The sequence below is a fragment of the Brassica napus genome, chromosome C9 (genome assembly GCF_020379485.1).
Source record: "Brassica napus cultivar Da-Ae chromosome C9, Da-Ae, whole genome shotgun sequence".
NCBI classification, from domain to species: domain Eukaryota; kingdom Viridiplantae; phylum Streptophyta; class Magnoliopsida; order Brassicales; family Brassicaceae; genus Brassica; species Brassica napus.
The window spans coordinates 11,076,781-11,095,357 of record NC_063452.1 but is presented as its reverse complement, the minus strand read 5'-3'; the positions used below and the strand labels follow the sequence as shown (position 1 = coordinate 11,095,357).

At 37.5% G+C, this 18,577-nt stretch overlaps 3 protein-coding genes across 7 annotated transcripts; 1 reads left to right on the top strand and 2 right to left on the bottom strand.

Moving 5' to 3' along the window:
* Positions 1-1,677: 1,677 nt before the first annotated feature.
* BNAC09G11280D lies at positions 1,678-4,583 on the bottom strand. 2 transcript variants are annotated; one of them, XM_013835308.3, is made up of 3 exons: positions 3,947-4,583; positions 2,397-3,784; positions 1,678-2,307 (listed from the first exon to the last, which is right to left on the bottom strand). In XM_013835308.3, the coding sequence occupies exons 2-3, from the start codon at positions 3,720-3,722 to the stop codon at positions 2,023-2,025; spliced, it is 1,611 nt and encodes a 536-aa protein (XP_013690762.1). In that variant the 5' UTR covers positions 3,723-3,784; positions 3,947-4,583; the 3' UTR covers positions 1,678-2,022. The 2 variants fall into 2 exon arrangements, with proteins under 2 accessions (XP_013690762.1, XP_048625917.1); XM_048769960.1 differs by lacking the exon at positions 3,947-4,583 and having other exon boundaries at positions 2,397-3,919.
* A 253-nt stretch (positions 4,584-4,836) lies between these two features.
* LOC106390273 (serine/threonine-protein kinase BSK7) lies at positions 4,837-8,063 on the bottom strand. The gene is made up of 10 exons (XM_013830696.3): positions 7,546-8,063; positions 7,244-7,467; positions 7,019-7,154; positions 6,796-6,929; positions 6,608-6,713; positions 6,432-6,517; positions 6,114-6,302; positions 5,865-6,017; positions 5,619-5,732; positions 4,837-5,523 (listed from the first exon to the last, which is right to left on the bottom strand). The coding sequence occupies exons 1-10, from the start codon at positions 7,625-7,627 to the stop codon at positions 5,281-5,283; spliced, it is 1,467 nt and encodes a 488-aa protein (XP_013686150.1). The 5' UTR covers positions 7,628-8,063; the 3' UTR covers positions 4,837-5,280.
* A 1,236-nt stretch (positions 8,064-9,299) lies between these two features.
* LOC106390274 (lysine-specific demethylase 5B) lies at positions 9,300-17,470 on the top strand. Of its 4 annotated transcripts, none has more exons than XM_022695182.2 (27): positions 9,300-9,452; positions 9,542-10,858; positions 11,070-11,127; positions 11,297-11,419; positions 11,553-11,610; positions 11,752-11,888; positions 12,109-12,270; positions 12,389-12,475; positions 12,635-12,817; positions 13,067-13,216; positions 13,311-13,493; positions 13,587-13,652; positions 13,784-13,879; positions 14,205-14,291; positions 14,371-14,487; positions 14,581-14,791; positions 14,903-14,967; positions 15,197-15,255; positions 15,343-15,474; positions 15,548-15,707; positions 15,792-16,127; positions 16,226-16,282; positions 16,404-16,502; positions 16,578-16,673; positions 16,763-16,953; positions 17,116-17,248; positions 17,338-17,470. In XM_022695182.2, exons 2-27 carry the CDS (start codon positions 9,555-9,557, stop codon positions 17,440-17,442), a joined length of 4,455 nt encoding a protein of 1,484 aa, XP_022550903.1. In that variant the 5' UTR covers positions 9,300-9,452; positions 9,542-9,554; the 3' UTR covers positions 17,443-17,470. The 4 variants fall into 4 exon arrangements, with proteins under 4 accessions (XP_022550903.1, XP_022550902.1, XP_013686152.1 ...); XM_022695181.2 differs by having other exon boundaries at positions 13,064-13,216; XM_013830698.3 differs by having other exon boundaries at positions 17,116-17,470.
* Positions 17,471-18,577: the final 1,107 nt, after the last annotated feature.

Here is an 18,577-nt window from a genome sequence, read left to right as displayed (position 1 = left end):
ATGTAATATTTGTTTTGTGAAATTGATTGTAATCAAGACATACGAACATGTGGCAAAATCACTTCTCAAACTAAGGGACTCTTCTCATCCGTTTCTTTTCGGCCTCTTCATATGTTTGTTACTTATGGGCCTTGCAGGCCGAACCTCTGTAAATTAAATTTATTGAATACTAATGGAAGCTTAATTTCTTAGGATCTAAAACAAAATAAATAAAGGTGTATTTAAAGTCTTCTTTGCATTTGTATTTCATGTATATATATATATATATATATATATTCTTAAAAGAACTCTCATGATATCTAAGTTTCTTATGTATTGAGTATTGACAATCTTATAAATTCATTCTCGTTCTGAAAACAAAACGGTAGATCTATTAACATGTCTATATTATTGCTTATATAGAAACTGATTTTTGGATCAAATATTGTTTTGCTACATTTTCTTTACCAATATACATTTTGGATAGAATATCGTATATGATTTTTTAAATCAAATTTAAATTAGTTAGTCAAATAAAAAATGTAACTATTTTAATTCAACTGTCTCTTATAGAACTTTAACATATATAGAAAATGTATTTGTTTTAATTCAGCTCTCTCCTTATACAAAATTTTACAAGTATTTGTTTAATTTCAAACACATAATTATTTAAAAATATATTTAGGTAATTATGTTCTTTTGGGTTATTCAGATAGTTTAAATATTTGGATAAAACTAAATTTTGGATACCTATTCGGGTTTTAGTTCGATTTTGGTTCGGTTACGAATTTATATTTATGATGGTCTGGTTTCAAATTTGGTTAGTTTGGATTTTTGGTTCGTGGGTAGTATACCAATCAAGATTGTGTCCACCTGCTGCACGAAAGCAATTCACAATTATCTTGATCACTTAACACAGATATGAGTCCATGCTTTAGGGTTTATTTGAATACTCAAAAAAAGAGTATATCCGTGGACTGCACCTTTTATTAAGAATTCATAGGGACTTTTCCGTGGAAAGATACCCCAAGGTTAATCCGAAAAAAAAAAAAAATTGTGCTAATTTTTGCAAAGGTCCCATGCACAAGTGCGGTCCCATGCACAAGTGCAATTATCATAATTGTGCAAGTATACCCGGAAATCATAATTGTTACTTGAAACTTCCTGCACACATAATCAAATCTTAAAAAGTTGGTTTTAAAATTCGTTTGCTTCTGATTACCTTTTGCATTGGCATTTTATACACCAACATAATTAAAATTTGCCTTTTTCTTCGTCAACATTGTTTTCACACCATGGTCCACCGCTGTTTTTAATCAATCAAATTCACAAGTCATATAATAGCTACATAAGTAAATTAAAAATTGGTTATGTGTCTTGGAAACTCTTTTTAATATTAAAGTTTAATAAAACTATGTTTTTTTAACGCTGGATAATTATGCTATTACAACTATGAAAAATATTACAGACGATTTTACAGCCGACAATTCTACCTTTTAATAAAACTATGTTAAAAAGAAAAAGAAAAAGAAAACTAGACTGAGTTTAATTAAAATTCAGCAGCATTATATAAGACACTGGAGTGATATGAGATTCACAATTCCTCTATTTCAAATTAGAACGAATCATTTTAGAAGTATTCACACATTTAAAAAAGTACTAAATTTTATTAATACAGATTTGTTTTCAAAGCAAGTATGCATAAAACAATATATCCTTACTCTATAAGCTGAACTGACATGGACTAAGTTTCAATTTAGGTAAACGACTACATTGTTGGATAGAAAAACAACAGTTTCTAAAGCGATACATATTGTTGGAAACGGGTGACTAGTGAATATAAAATTCGAAACAAACCGACTTCTTTGAGTCATAGAGGACAAAGTAAGTACAAACATTTGTGCTGCTAACGTTCTAAACTTTTACTAATTCCATCTGCACTTGTATCACAGATTATGGCTTTATAATTTTATTATAGGTATAGTGTAGCTATATATATGCACATAAGGAAGGAGGGCGAAGATATTACTTCCTGATATGTTTTTAGACCCTTGAAATTGGAGAGAAAGTGACATTAGGCATGAAAGACGAAATGACTTCTTCATTGATATCTCTGTTTACCGGAGTTGCCATGTCTATAAGCTCTCTAAGCGAACTGCATCTAGACAGAGAGTTGCTTCTTTCTCCTCTTGATAATTCGGTTCTGTGCAGCTCAGCCACACATACAGAGAACGCTTGTAAAGCTGAGAGCTTTGCATGGAAGTTTACCTCGTAATGACCTTCTCTGATGAATGCCATTGTCATTGCTGGTGTGGTCTCCTTCTCTCCCTAAAACATAGTTTTTGTATATCTCAAGATCAAGAAAAACAAGTTGAATCACACTTTGTCACCACTAGAATTAAAAAAAAAAATCTTACCTCGGTGAAAAGTTCCAAACAGTGGAGATTGTTGATGAGTTCTTGTTGTTCTAAGACAAAAAGGTGACAGCCCATGTCCCATCCGCTACAATCACATCCTCCACCTGATCTCCACCTCTGCAGTATCGGTGTCGGACATGAGTTTTCAGCATCAGGCAAACCATGGTTTCCTGTTGGAACTATAACTTTCATCTCTCGTCTACAGAGTTTACTGTTCTTCATGTACTCAAAACTCTCATTGCTAGAAGAAGAAGAGTCTCGAATAACAATTGCTGCAATCTCTAGTCCTGGATGTAACTCTGTAGCCGGCCAAGGATCAGATGATGATGATGCACTATTCTCTGAATGTTTTGAGAAACTACGAGTCAACCCTCTGCTGAAACTGTTCTGCCTGTGAATATGCTTTGAGCCATCAGATACACTGTCATGCTTGGAACCACTTCTCCGTGCACGTGCGATGTCAAAAAGAACGAACTCTGACACGGTTGATTCCACAGGATCTTCGTATGGTTCTTCTTCTGCCTCTAAGGAGATTTGAGTTGAAACTTGCATCTGTCCTATAAGTGAAGATTCTATACCTGAAACATTCGACCTCTGTTCAATGTGGTTCCTGTTGCTTCTACCACCAATGTAGCGAAACGAATAGACGAACCTAGAGTCGTCATTATCATCCATCCATGTCCTGGCCATATACACATCACCCGGGTGGTCTAGGGAGAAGGTGAAAACAGGCATCCCAAGTTCATATTGAATACTGAGATGTGCATGTAGATGAACAGGTGAAGAAGACTTGTTTCTTGAGAGTGTTTCTGCTCCACTGACCTTGATTTCGCCTGACTTTGGTATCAAGGGGTTTCGGTTTGAAAATGGATTAGACATTTTCTTGATACGGCTAAACCAGCTTGAAGAAGAAGACTGGTTGTTGCTTGGCTTTGAAGATTGCATAAAGGGGAGTTGCATTCTAGCAGAGAATGACTTTTGCAATTTCGGTTCCATGTTTCTATCTGACCCTAAAGGCTTAGCTGATCGTTGTTGCTGTTGTTGTCGCCCGTTTGTGTTGAATCGTACCCCAAAGAAACCACTAGAAGAATATTGCTCCACAGAGAACTTTTCAGCATCTGATATGTTTCTTCTTCTGCTTCTTCCCTGATTGAAGAAACCGTGTCTCTCTTGTGCCTTGTTTCCTAGTTTTGTAGGTCTCGGTGGAATGGTCTTGCAAGAGGAGTTGAGGACCTGATGAAACATAAACTCATCCTCTTCCCCTGGCTTTTGGGAGTTGAAGAAATCACGTAGAGTAGGAATAACGTTTTCAGAACACTGTGCCATCTTTGCTGCTTTTGTAGAACTAATTAAGAACACTCTATTACCATCAGACAAGGCCAAAACTTCTGCAGCAAATTTGATTTAAGGCATCAGTATTGTAATGCAGTTCTATGACTAAAACTAGGAGCCTTTGATAGTCATAATACATAAGAGAAGAGATTCAAGAATGCAGCAAACATATAAAGAAGATGAATATAATGAAATGGGTCAAGACAATGATCACTTACCAATCACTCCTTCAAAATGATGGAAGAGCTAATGAGGATGAATAATCTGACTGCAACTTCTTGAGGAAACTATCACTGTTCATGAACCTTTTACAGAGAGAAGTTAAAATTGCAAATCTTGATAGATAAGTCAAGATTCAGCTACGCTCCTACAAGATCTAAAGGGACAAGTAGCATAGGAATCAAGTAGTTGTGAATGTAATGAAAGCAACGGACAAAAGCTGTCTCAAAAAATTATATAAAAAAGACAAAGCTCTGGTTTCACTTGCATTCTAAGCCAATCATAGAAAGGGTGTGCTAAAAGACACAATCAAATACCAATTGATGGTTTCAGAGTAGTGATCTTGAAGAGTAGTACCAAAAAAAAAGTAGATGCAATCAGTAGCACAACTAAAAGCAAAAGGAGAAACAATATCCTGAGCAGAGGAGCCTCTGTAACTCTATTAAATTAAAAAAAAAACAACAACTTTTCTGTACATTCTTTCAAATACTTTCTATTAGAGATAAATAACAAGAGAACATGTGTGATGTGTTTTTATAGATTTTAGCTACGGAACACCTCTAAGATAATCCACCTATGACTTCGCTTTTCATTGCAACCCTCCTTTCTATACTTTTGGCTTTAATTTTTCCTTTTATCTCTCTCAAGGTAAGCAAGAGCATGGATTCCTCTGCACACAGCTATTCTACATGGTGCTTGAGATTATTAAATCTGTCATTAAGAGAAAGAATGGCAATTAAGCATCCAAGGGTCCATAGCTCAGTGGTAGAGCATTCCACAAGACTATTTAGCTTCTTATGGTGACTATTGAAGTATATATGCTTGTGGGAGTATTCAGATCTCAAGAAAGAAAAGTCAGCACAGAAACAAGAACATCTCTGCTCTGATATGCAAAATTCAAAAGATCATCAAAAGTCAAAAATACAAAGTTTACATACAAGTTATTTATTTATTACAAAACATTACAAAACATGGAACCCATCAAAGCAAATCCACAATCACACCATTCCCAACCCATAATCAAATCTCCATCACAGATTCAACATATGCAATTTTTTCTTCTGTATAATAGGGAAATGTTCATGCCAGTAACCGAAAACACAAAAAAAAAGAGTCCAATTTGCGGTACAAGACCAAATGAATGCATCGTCCAGTATTTGAAAAAAGAAAAAAAGGGAACTACGAAACTGACCAATGATGATAATGATGAGGATGCACACGATATGGGAACCACCTATCTACTCTTATGAGGATGATGGTGGGTTTTGATCATATTCGGCAAAGCCTATGGGCTGTTTCCTCTTCTTTTTTTTTTTTTTTGTTATCACCATCATCATAGAGCGTTTCTTTTGCTTTCGAGCATTGATCCGTCTTTAAGAGCAGCGTGAGCTTCGTTCTCTTGTCCTAGAGCTGAGAGAGCTACAGCTTGAAGATAAGATGCGATATGCCAAGCAGGAGATATCACTTGGGCTTGCATTGCATCATTCAATGCCTCTTGGGGCTTATCATTCATCAGGTGACACAGACTTCTCCTTGCATACACAGTTGGAGAAACCATTGTCCCACCCTCAATAAACTGTCAAAAGCAAAAAAAAATTAGCATCAGAAATTGTGATAGAATTGCCTATGATTTGCTCCCTAACTTTTATCTGACAACATCAAAACATTCACCTGAGAATAGCATTCGGCAGCATTTGCAAAGTCTTTGTGTCTGAAAGCAACATCACCCTTTTTCTTGAAGTTCAGCGAGTCTTGCATCTGGTTGGTCCACATCTGGAACGAAAGCTGAACATTTTGCACAAAACAAAAAGGTAATCAGATTACAATAAGAAACAAGGATTACAGTCTTGCCAATGACTTGCAATGTGAGACAGTTACGAAAATGATTAAAAACAAGGTTGGTGTTAAGAAAGGAACCTCTGTGGCTGCTCCCTCATCATCTTTATATCCAAGTTTCTCAACAATCTCATGTATGGCAGTTAGATCAGTTCTTAGGCATGCTTCTCCAAGTGGTGAAAGAGGGGTTGTTGAGGCACTGCTTGGTATTCCCATCAGTTGATGTGAAGGAGTCTTTTACATGATTAAATGCACAAAACATATCAGCCAGACGATACAAGAGCTTGAGAAGGATAATATAGAAGTGGTTGTAGCCTTGTAGGAAAGTACCTCAAGGTCCTTCTGGAGAGGAATCATTGCAGTGACTAGAGATTTAGGGTTAGGCCGTTCTCGAGGCTCATACTGCAAGCATCTAGAAGCTAACCGTACCAGTTCAGTCCCGTCATCACTTGAAAATTGACCCTCCAAACATGAATCGATCAACATCTGAATGTTCCTGTCCCGTATGAGGTCCAGCGCCTACAAATACAGAGAACAAGTGAAGTTTTAGTTAGAAAGATACACTCTTCTTTGAACAGATCTAACAGACATTCAGAAATAATTGTGGTAGAGAATGATTGATTTGGTATTCTTAACCAGAAGGCTTACATGGCTAGGAGGAATATGTTTTCCACTAAGAAGATCAAGCAACAGAGTTCCATAACTGTACATCACACTTTCTGGTGTCACGCGACCTTTAGAAACAATCACACAATCAGAAAAAAAAAACCGCCATAGTACAAATAAAGCAAGCTAATATATGCAAATGTTTTAAATATATATACCTGTTCTGAGATACTCAGGAGGAGTGAAAGCCAGATTGGTACTATAACTCTTACCATCTCTACTGTTTTTCATCAGACCAAAGCAAGAAAGCCTTGGATTCGAGTCCTACACCAAAGTTAATCCCAATAATGATGAATATTACATACACGTATCATCGTAAAGGACAAAATATAAAATCTTAACTTACATCATCAAAGAGAACTCTATAAGCATTAAGGTCATGGTAGAGTGCACGCCCTTTGCCGGTACAATATTCCAAAGCTTGAGCAATATGTAAAGCTACTCTTAGTCTCATTGCCCACTTCATCGGTTGTGACTCCCCTGAAACATATCAATAGTTTCCGTCTTACATACTGAGAGAAAACACAAGCTTGATGTAACCATGCATAAGAAGGGAGCTAATATCTTACAGTGGAAAAGATGCTTAGCCAAGGTTTCATTAGGCATAAACTCAGCAACAAGAAGTCTCTCTTCACCTTCATAGCAACATCCAAGCAGATTCGCCATCCTATAATTCCTTAACTGCCCAACAGCTTTAGCTTCCTCCTATTGAAAAAAAAGAAAAGAAACCAAAGATTCAAGAACATGGATTTGCATAAAGGTAAGAGCTTTAAGCAACCAAGATCATTCATTACCAGGAACTGACGAGAATCAGGCCAAGCTTTCCTGTTAAACCTCTTGACGGCAATACGTCTTTGGTTATCAAGCTTCCCTTTGTACACAACGTTGGGAGCTTTCTCTCCATGCTCTGACACTATATTCTCTGTAGCAAAGCCTGATGTAGCGTTCCTTAGCGTCTCGATGGAGAACTCACGAAACTGAGGCAGATCATTCCCTTCACCAATCCTATCATCAACACCTGAGAAGAAAAAAAAGCAAATCCACGAGTTCAAAACAACAAAAGGGAGGATAAATAGATCAAAGCTATAAGTGTTACCTAAGGCTGTGAGTCCACGATTGGATTCAGGTGGCTCTGAAAGGCAACAGAACGAACATAGCTTGGAAATTTCACAACCCATTTCAGTGTTTCAGTCAAACCAGATCAAAACCGCGTTGAATTTATTCAAAGCTCAGGCAAAAAAAAAACAAAACCCAATTGCGATGTTCTTGAACTTACAAAACGATACCAAAAGGGTAAAGATCGGTGAAAACTGAAGTAAAGCAGAGAAGAAGAAGAAGAAGAAGAAGAAGAATAAATGCGACAAGGTTGAAATGAGGAATCGAGAGCCGCTCGTGTGGGTGTTTAGCTCAAGAGAGAAAGCTCTCTATCCTTTTTTGGGAAGACAAAAGCAGACAACTTTGCCAGAAAGTTTTAAGAATTATAACTTTTTTATTTTTCTTTTGTGTGTTTTGGGGCTAATAAGTGTAAGAGAGAAACAGCAAAGCAAGCAGGCCTCTCTTCTCACCAAGTCAACTCACCAACGGGTCCGAATAAAACTTAAGGACCAACTCATTTTTGCTATCATACACGACTAACAACCATTTATTTTGTTTCAGTTTCTTTCCTTTCTACGTATTTATTTTTCTGTTATCAAAAAATATATATAATTTATTTCTAGCTCATTATTTCGACATATATGAATTATACATAATGTATGTGTTCACAACAAAAAATATCGCACTGACAAGAATAATGTTGGTGACCTTAACATTAGTAACCAACCAAAAACTAAAAGTTTGGTCAACTAGACAATTATTTTCGAGTTTGAAAGATTATTTAAAAAAATTATACTAAATTAATAAATATATGTACTATTTTATAAAAACATCAAAAACTTTGGAATTTTCATATTTTCAATAAATTTTGCTATATTTAAAAGTTAATAATTAAAACTAATTTATTATCATGATTTTATGAATTATTAAGATTTTTAGAAAATGTTACGTATTTTATTAATTAATGTAAACAGTTAAATAAGTAATTAATAAAATGATTTTATTATAACTTTTGTATAGTATATTTTTTAGTAATTCTTTTTTAATAGAGTAGATGAAGTTTTTTATAGCATTAATATTTGCACACACGTTTCTCCTTTGTCGAATATATATTGCTAACAGTTTAACCTTTTCTCCTAAAAAGGTATGAAATATGATTTTTTTTCAAAAAAAAGAGGTATGAAATATGAATTATGATAAATTTGAGGTTTATCAAAATAATTGCCACCGACATAACGCTTCGATATTTTTTTGAACAGTATGAACGCCTTTTAACCGACCATCACATGTTTACCTGCGAGACTGCGAGCAATATCGATATTTTTTTACTGTTTTTATTTGTTTCTTCTTACCTTGAAAACACACAACTTTTCCTTGTTTTCTTGAAACTTTTGTTGCTTCTATCCTATCTTGCATGTAAATAAAATATAAAGGTTCATTTAAAAAATTTAGAACAAGATTTCGTATGTAAAAAGACCTCTGAATTTGTAACTTGTAACTTTAGCTTATTGTCGGAAAACTAATTTCGCTTAATCATCGAGTTTGGGCCTTACAAGCCGCCAACGTTCAGGGCCCAGAAAAAAAAAAGTCATTATAGCTAGTAAAATGAAACTACACGTAGTACAGCTTATTTAAATATAAACGTCATGCAGTCGTTCACAACAAAACCGACACAAAGTTCTCTTTCCATAAAGACGAACCGAGAAGCGTTTGGCTTCCTTCTCCTCCGTTTCCGTAATATCCGTTACAATGAAAACCCAATTATGGAAATTAAACAAGTGAGCTTTATAAAGAAACGACTTTTATTAAAATTCCCAAAATCTTCACAAACCAAATCCGTCAGAAAGATTCCTTGCACTTCCTCTCCTCTACTAGTTTCACGAGCCCTCTCTTTCTCTCTCTCTCAAGGTAAATCGCTAAAACCCTAGAATTGGATTCACGCCCACTGTTCTTGGATAATTTCTCTAGGGTTTGTGATCAATTGACTTTGTTCGTAGGTTATGATAGTGGATGTGTTTGGTAATGGGAAAAGGTAGAGCTAAGGCAGTAGAGAAAAGGGTTTTAGATCAGAAACTCAGAGGATCTCTCAATGTCCCGTCTGGACCTGTTTATTACCCGACCGAAGATGAATTCAAAGACCCGTTAGATTATATACACAAGATCAAGCCTGAGGCAGAGGCTTATGGGATCTGCAAGATCGTTCCACCTAGTAGCTGGAAACCGCCTTTCGGTTTGGATTTGGAGTCTGTCAAGTTTCCGACAAAGACGCAAGAGATTCACCGGTTGCAGTTCCGTCCTGCTTCTTGCAACTCTAAGACGTTTCAGCTGGAGTACAGTAGGTTTGTGGAGGAGCATTTAGGTAAGAAGCTGAAGAAGAGAGTTGTCTTTGAAGGGGATGATTTGGATCTCTGTAAGCTGTTTAACGCGGTGAAGAGGTTTGGGGGTTATGATAAGGTTGTCAAGGGGAAAAAATGGGGTGAGGTTTATCAGTTCATGAGCTCTGGTGAAAAGATCTCCAAGTGCGCTAAGCATGTTCTGTGTCAGTTGTATAAAGAGCATTTGCATGATTTTGAGAAATATCACAGTCTGATGAATGCAGATCCGGCAAAGGGTTGCAAAAGGAATCGACGTTGTTCTGAGTTCTCCAGCTCAAAGAGAAGGAAAATAAAAGCTGACGTAAAAAATCCAAAGGTGGAAAACGAGGGAGAGGTTGATCAAGCGTGTGAGCAGTGCAAAAGTGACACACATGGTGAAGTGATGCTCTTGTGCGATAGTTGTAATAAAGGTTGGCATATATACTGTCTCTCGCCGCCATTGAACCATATCCCACCTGGGAACTGGTATTGCCTTGATTGCTTGAACACTGATGAAGACACTTTTGGCTTTGTGCCCGGTAAATGCTTGCTACTTGAAGACTTTAAGCGGATTGCTGATCGCGCCAAAAGGAAGTGGTTTGGTGCAGGGCCGGTGTCTAGGACGCAGATCGAGAAGAAGTTTTGGGAAATAGTAGAAGGGTCAGGTGGTGAGGTTGAAGTTATGTATGGTAATGACTTGGATACTTCTGTTTATGGGAGTGGTTTTCCTAGAATAGGCGACAAAAGACCAGAATCAGTTGAGGCAAATGTTTGGGAGGAATATTGCCGCAGCCCTTGGAATCTCAATAACATGCCTAAGTTGAAAGGATCTATGCTTCAGGCCATTCGGCATAACATCAATGGTGTTACAGTGCCTTGGCTGTATCTTGGAATGCTCTTCTCTTCTTTTTGTTGGCATTTTGAAGACCATTGTTTTTACTCTGTGAATTATCATCACTGGTATGTGCCTGTACTGTTTTTTTTTTTCATCTTCTTCCTTTTTTTTCTACTGTAATTCGTCGTGATTCTGATGCATATAGAGTATTTAGTTATTTCTGAGTTCGTGGAGGTCTCAAATACACCTTGCTCTATACCTTATTTTGTCATAAAGAAGACATTTCACTCATGATAAGAGTCTCTTAATTGTTTTCTTTTTGATTCTACGTTTCAGGGGAGAAGCAAAATGTTGGTATGGTGTTCCAGGCAGTGCGGCTAGTGCTTTTGAAAAGGTTTGTTTTATTTGTGTGCTCCAAATGATAATAATCTCTGGCTAGTTATTCATAGCCCAGTATAAGTTCCTTTTCCTTCTTTGGAATATATTTCTTCTGGCATACTACAATATTTGCTTACTTTCAGAAAGAAAAGTTAAGGTACTTGTGCTGCGTGATTCTTCTGTAGGTCATGCGAAAAACCCTACCTGATCTCTTTGATGCTCAGCCAGATTTGCTCTTTCAACTGGTTACTATGTTGAGTCCGACTGTCTTACAAGAAAACAAAGTCCCAGTCTACACAGTATTACAGGTTTGATATACAAGTATATAGTTCATTTGCTTGATAGCATTTCTAGTTCAAGTTTGGGAGATATTTGTGATTAATAATAACTTTCCTTCTAAAATTATTCCAACATAATTTATGTACTTGTTCTCACTGCTAGGAGCCTGGAAACTTTGTGATCACGTTTCCAAAATCCTTCCATGCTGGATTCAATTTCGGTACGCTAACTTTAAATCTAAGTTAAAATAGTCACGTGACTACTTGCGTGTTAAAGTGTTCCCATCAATTGCATTAGGGAGTTTGGTTGCCAATGTCATTATATGCACATTAAGATGAACTGCCATGTGCTGTCCTATCAGGTTTAAACTGTGCAGAGGCCGTCAACTTTGCCACTGCCGATTGGCTACCTTATGGTGGTTCTGGGGCGGAGCTGTATCGACTGTACCGTAAACCTGCAGTCATATCTCATGAAGAGCTTCTCTGTGTGGTAGCTAAGGTAAAGAGACAATATGAGTTTGTTGTTTTTGGTTGATTAATGGTCTATATCTTTTACTTTTACGAAAGATGATTTCGTTCTAGAATTACTAAATGTTGCTACCCTTGATCAAATGGGATAGTGGCTACTGAAGATAACAATATTTTGTACGCGAGCTTCAAGCAATAAATGTGGATGTTTGTGCAGCCTCCGTGATTGTTTTAATTGTATTTACATATAGGCAAACTGCTACGATGGCAAAGGGTCAATACATTTGAAGAAAGAATTGCTCAGAATATATAGCAAGGAAAAAACTTGGAGAGAGCAGCTCTGGAAAAGTGGTATTTTGAGATCTTCTCCTATGTTTCTGCCTGAATGCCCTGATTCTGTGGGCATCGAAGAGGTTTTTTCTTTATGCAATCAGATACTGTTGGTTTTGATGTTAAGCTTGCCCACTCGTTCATGCTAGCTTTCATAAGACAATACTCTGATGTGTGGACATTTTATAACGGTATTTGTAGGATACAACATGTATCATCTGCCAGCAGTTTCTCCATCTTTCTGCTATCGTCTGCAACTGCAGGCCATCCGTTTTTGCATGCTTGGAGGTAAATATTTATATCTAAATTTGTAGAGAGTGATCAACTTGGCTAGCCTTTTTTATAGATAGAACTGTTGAGGGTTTTAAAGGTGCGTTACAGTTGGCAGATTTATCTCAAGATTCTTTTTTCTCAGTTTTATGCAAGTTTTTATAATTTTGAATTCAGCACTGGAAGCACCTTTGTGAATGTGAACCTACAAAACTGCGCCTGGTATATCGTTATACCCTTGCCGAGTTGCATGGAATGGTTCAAGAAGTTGAAAAGTCTGGTGACTGCAAAACTCAAGAAACCAAAAGTTCACAACGGCCAAGTTCAGGCACCAAACGATCAGCTGCTTCTAACAAAAAGGTAATTTTATACTTACTTCCAAATAACAATACAATTTTTTTTTCTCCTTATTGGAATTTATATGAGCGGAGCATGGCCATTCTTCATCCTTGCCCCGTAGATATAAGGATTGATAAAATCTAGTATTAGATAACTAGGAATCTTCGCTTTGTATGTCTATACAGGTCTCAACCTAGACCTTTGTGGTTGCTTTGGCCTTGAATCTTATTACAGTTTATTAATTATTGCTGTCTTTTCTTTTACTAGCAGGAGGGGATGCAAGTTTGCCAGGCACGACCAGCTGAAGATTGGCTTCGTCGAGCATCAACGGTTCTCCTCGATGTCTTTTCCAGTGTTGAATATGCCACTCTTTTGAAGGAAGCAGAACAGTTTCTTTGGGGTGGATCAGAAATGGACCACGTGAGTTTTGAGTATCTGTTGAAAAGCTTTTGTATATATCATCTCTTTGTGGTAGATTCTGGAAAAAAAAACCTTTTCTATATATGTCACACAGGTACGGGATGTTGCAAAAAGTTTGATCAAAGCAAATATATGGGCTGAAGCTGTTGACGACTGTCTTTCAAAAGTCGAAGGCAAAGCCAACAATGATCCAGAGAAAGTTCACTTGGAGTTCATCGATGAGTTGCTGAGAGTTGACCCCGTTCCTTGCTTTCAGTCTGGTCATCTTAAATTAAAGGTTAGCTTATGTACCTGAAATGTCCCCATGATATTGTTAACGCTGTTTGCCATTATGTTATCAATTTCTTAGCGGTTTTCCATTTTTGTGTAGGACTATGCTGAAGAGGCTAGGAAGTTGTCTGAGAAAATCGATTGTTCTCTGTCAAGTAGCCCAACGGTATGCCACTACAAAGCTTCCCCACATAGTTTATAAGAAAAATGCCTTTTTGGCTTTTTGTTACATGATAATTCAATCTGACTAAATCAAGTTATGGTTTCTGATTAGTGTTACCTGTTTTTTTCTTGTAGATCACCCAGCTGGAGCTATTGCACTCCGAAGTCACCAGTTCACCAATATCCCTAAGAAAACACAAGATCTTGTCAAAGAAAATATCTTCCGCAAAGGTAAACCATGGTTCAGACAGACATCCAGTCATTTTTTCCTCTAGCTCGAAATTTCTGGGGTGTGAATTAAAAGGAGTATATGAATACTGCATATATTGGTTTAAATATGATTCCACATCGAATAAAAATGAGATGTATTGTACTAAGCCGAATATTTCTCAATGCCTGCATATCCACGAAAGTCTTTCACTGACGCTATATTGAATCTAGTATTTTTCAAAGTTTACGAGCATGATCCTAGTCTAGTGGTTTCGATTTACCAGGTTCGCTTTCACTTCTTTCCCTTTCTTGAATTTGATAATTTGTTTTCTTCATGGGTCGGCAGATGTTAGCTAAAAGGGCGAGACGCTATCTCGCCGCTTCAAAGGCTCCTGGAATTGAATTGGATGAACTTTTCAAGCTAAAGTCAGAGGTGACTATTTTATCACTATTCTGAAAATGATAACTCTGTCACTTGTTCATGTGTTCTAATCGTTCTTTTCCCTTAATAGATATTGGAGCTTCAGGTGACACTTACAGAAACGGAAGGGATCCTGGATTTGCTAAAGAAATCAGAATTAGCGCGTGATAAATGTAGCAAAGTTTTGAGTGGTTCTATATCTCTCAAGGTTGGCTGTACTTTTGTTCTGTATCTTGAAGTGTCATTAAAACAAGTACTCTTGTCGAACCTTTCTGAAGTCATTCGTTTCTTTTCTGCGCAGAATGTGGAAGAGTTGCTTCATGAATTTGATGGGTTTATTAGCATTAACATTCCTGAGCTGAATATCCTGAGGCAGTACCATGTTGAGGCTTTGTCTTGGATTTCACGCTTTAATGATACAATGGTTGATGTTCGTGAAGGCAAGGACCAACAAAAGCTGATCAGTGACCTGAGTTCTCTTCTCCACGATGGAGCATCCTTAGGCATTCAAGGTCTTACTTTTATACCTAGACACTCTTTTGCTGTCTCTTATCTGGTTCCCAGCTGTTTTTGCGTTGCAATGCATAATCATAGCTTAACCCTAATCAAAGTTTCTGAAATAGTTGAAGGGCTCCCTCTTGTTGAGGTTGAACTGAAGAAGGCATCTTGTCGAGAAAAAGCGCGAACGGTAAATGTTTTCTCTGTTTTTTATTTTTAATTTGCATCTCTTATTTGTCTCGAGCAATTATCAAGATATTCTGAATACTATTCGTAATACTTCTTTGCATTGTTTCATTTGATATTGGACGTAAAATGCATGGAAATTTGTTTTATATTATGAAATAGCGTTAGGTTTCATGTTTCGAGTTCTCTTTCTGTGGTTCATGTCTTTGATGCAGCTTTTTATATTGATGTAGGTTTATGCTGCAAGAACGTCTCTGGATTTCATTGAGCAGCTGCTCTCGGAAGCTGTTGCGTACGTTGTCAACTGATATTTGATTGTAGAATCTGTTATATGCATTCCACTCTTTTTTAGTTTCATGCCAAGACTTTCTATTTCCAGATTACATATCGAGGAAGAGAAGTTATTTGCTGAGATCTCCAGAACTTTGTCAACGGCGAGGTGTTGGGAGGAAAGAGCAAGCAGTATCCTTGCTAGTGAAACTCAGATGTACGACCTTAAAGAGCTCGTAAGGTATGTTTTCTTAACCCAGCGCATGCTTAGTATTTCTTAAGTCCTTTGTTCATCAATAATATGTTGTTCGTAGGATGTCTGTCAACATCGATGCTGTTTTGCCCTCTCTGAAGGGCATAGAGAACACAATTTCTTTGGCTGAAACTTGGCTTCAGAACTCTGAGCCTTTTCTATCTGCCGCTTCCTCTATGCCGTCATCTCCGTGTTCTCTGCTTGAACTTCCTTCATTAAAGGTTTGTCTGCCTCCTGTGCCTATTCTAGTTTCTGTTTTTCTGTAACATGTGACCATAGAGTATTCAATGCTTTAATATTTGCAGGACCTGGTCGCTCAGTCTAAATCGCTTAGTGTTCAACTTCAAGAGCCAAGGGTTCTTGAAACATTGTTGCTTAATTGCGAGAGGTGGCAGTGTGATAATCATCCGCTCTTGCAAGAAACTGAAGATTTGTTGGCCACTGTGAAAACAGATGATGGCAAGCATAGCACGATTCTTCCGAAGATTATGGATTTAATAACCAGAGTGGACTCCGCTAGAACATCTGGTCTGTCCCTTGGTCTTAATTTGGAAGAACTTCCCAAACTTCAAACGGCAAGTTTAAAACTAGGATGGTGTTATAAAACCATCTTGTTAGGCTCTAGTTCACCTTCCCCTGAGGTACAAATAGGGCGTTGACTTTTAATTGGTTTTGACACTTGTGTAGTTGTGGTTACGTACCTCTTTCTGATCGCTTAAGTTCGTCTTAAAAATGGCAGCTACCAGAAGATCTAGGAAAGCCCTCGTTACAGAAAATTCAGCAGCACTTAGAAGCGGTATGTTCTGATAGTATATCAACTTCCTACGCATACTGAGATGCCTAGCTTCAATAAATAGTTTGACACCACACCACAATGATCTGGTTGATGAGTTTGGGTTATTTGCTTCTCTTGACAGGGACAAGCACTGAAACTATTACCTGAAGAGTATCGCATAGGCAAGAGACTTGTGGAGCTAAATGACACTGGACAAGAGTGGGCAAAACGAGCTAGAAAAGTACACACGGTTTCTCAGTAAATTGCTTACTACCACTTTGGAATGCTTAACGAGAGCTATTGGTTTTGTCTGCAGGTGGTGACAGACTCGGGTGCTCTTGCCTTGGAAGGAGTATTCGAGCTTATCTCGGAGGGTGAAAATTTGCCTGTCATTGCAGAGGAAGAACTTCAGGTTAGCAAGAAAATGAATGTTAACAAGCACAACACAACCTTTACTGTCTATCTAAAACTGTTTGTATTATTATGGTTGATTTGATGCAGTCATTACGAGCTCGAAGTATGTTACACTGTGTTTGCCTAAAGCCATACAACTCGAGATCCATGGTTTCTTGTAGTCAATGTGGTGAATGGTATCACACCTATTGTGTTAAACTTCATTGGCGGCCTGAGGCTTATGTCTGCTCCGCTTGCTGTCCAGTGGCAGAATCCTCTCCAAAGATTGATCTCCCTAGGTTTGTTTCTTTGCTATCCAAACACATTGCCACAAACTTTTTAAGTTCACCTGTGATGTATGTGTTAAGAACCCACTCTCTTGAAGCCTCTATAAATCACCATCAGAAGCCGAAGTCTTCCCATTTCTCTGAATCCATTTGTTTTGATTGATGTTTTAACAGATCAATGGAGCCAAAGACACCGTCACTGAACCATAGACGGGCAAGGAGGGCAGTAGCGACTGATGCAGCGGTTGGTGATTTGCAGTGGAAAAGCCGAAAACGCATCCAAAGGGTAGCTAAACGGAGTCCTCAGGTTCATATCCTTCCCTGGTTTTTCTCTCAAGAACCAAAATAAACTCTGAAATATATATAAATTTAATTTATTCATTCAATTTTATATAGGTTTTCTCTGGTCATTCTTTTTTTTGTAATGTTTCCATTGGAATGGAGAACATAATGATCAAATCTAATGTACGCACCAGTCGAACCAATTATACAACAAATTAAGGTTTTGAATAAACTGTTATTTTTGTTTTGGTAAAAATCTTGTTAGTTGTTGTTGTCAGTCTGAACTTTTATATCCTGTAAACTCTTTTGTTGTTGTGACTCAAGATTTTTGTCACCAGTTAGTTAACCATTAATTGTTGTGAATATCGTTGGAATACTGAATTTAAGTTTTAACAGTTTTATTTATAAATGCAAAAAGAAAAAAGAAATCTTGAAAGAAAATATATACAAATTTCAATATATCATGGATTTGGTTTAGGGCTGGGTTCGCGGGTCAACCCGTCCCGCATGACCCGTCAACCCGCGGATCGACTCTATTTTTTAAACTCAAAATTCCGACCCGCATAACCTGCGAAAGAAAAATCGTAAACCCGCACTGATGCGCCTCGGATCATCGACCATGGCTGAGCCAGATGATTCTTCAACAAAAGACAAAGTAGGATGGATTAATGGTGAGGATACTGATCTAAAACCAGCTGATGAGACTGAGGACGAGCTGGAACCAGCTGAAGAGAGTATGCTTGAGCTGAAACCAGCTGAAGTGATAGTAGATGAGCTAGATGAGCTGAGTGAGCTAAGTGATACTAGCTTGGAGCTGAATGAGCTAAGTGACACTGAAGATGGAGCTGATTTAGTTGCTGGGCGAAATGAGCATTTTTCAGCCCAAAGAAAAATTCATAACAAATTCAATTTGGGTCGGTTTTACACCAAATTCGACCAGACCTTTCCTCAGTCCATTTCAAGCCCATTTTCATCAAGAATGACAAGAGGGAGTCAGCAAGGAAGTCTTGGTCGTGCATGGGAAAAAGAATTCAACAAAAATCATTAATTTCGGTCTTTAGTCAAAGTCTTCATTTCTAGTTTCCATGTCTTGTTTTTAGCACATTCTTCTTTGGATTTCTACAACTTGTAATCCTATATATAGGGCCTAAGAGCCACGAAATAAGAGAAGCTTTTTCCCCTTTTATTTGAGTTTATCTATTTGTTCTTTGTAGAACACTTCTTTGTTTCTTGGTGAGGTTATCTCCGAGTAAACAGCCTCTAATTCGTTGGACCTGTGCGTCATATCAGGCAACGTTTAGAAATCCTTCTTTTGGTGGACTTGTGAGTCATATCAAGCACCAACTGAAGTCTG

What these genes read in the sequence shown, in the direction of transcription:
- BNAC09G11280D (XM_013835308.3), bottom strand. Translation starts at nt 3,722, where the DNA reads ATGGCACAGTGTTCTGAAAACGTTATTCCTACTCTACGTGATTTCTTC. An exon ending in GTTTGGAACTTTTCACCGAG is followed by an intron (nt 2,308 to 2,396) that starts GTAAGATTTTTT and finishes ACTATGTTTTAG; the next exon opens with GGAGAGAAGGAGACCACACC.
- LOC106390273 (XM_013830696.3), bottom strand. Translation starts at nt 7,627, where the DNA reads ATGGGTTGTGAAATTTCCAAGCTATGTTCGTTCTGTTGCCTTTCAGAG. An exon ending in ATAGAGTTCTCTTTGATGAT is followed by an intron (nt 6,714 to 6,795) that starts GTAAGTTAAGAT and finishes ACTTTGGTGTAG; the next exon opens with GACTCGAATCCAAGGCTTTC. An exon ending in AACATATTCCTCCTAGCCAT is followed by an intron (nt 6,303 to 6,431) that starts GTAAGCCTTCTG and finishes CTGTATTTGTAG; the next exon opens with GCGCTGGACCTCATACGGGA.
- LOC106390274 (XM_022695181.2), top strand. Translation starts at nt 9,555, where the DNA reads ATGTGTTTGGTAATGGGAAAAGGTAGAGCTAAGGCAGTAGAGAAAAGG. An exon ending in GTGGATCAGAAATGGACCAC is followed by an intron (nt 13,217 to 13,310) that starts GTGAGTTTTGAG and finishes TATGTCACACAG; the next exon opens with GTACGGGATGTTGCAAAAAG. An exon ending in TTGCAGAGGAAGAACTTCAG is followed by an intron (nt 16,674 to 16,762) that starts GTTAGCAAGAAA and finishes GATTTGATGCAG; the next exon opens with TCATTACGAGCTCGAAGTAT.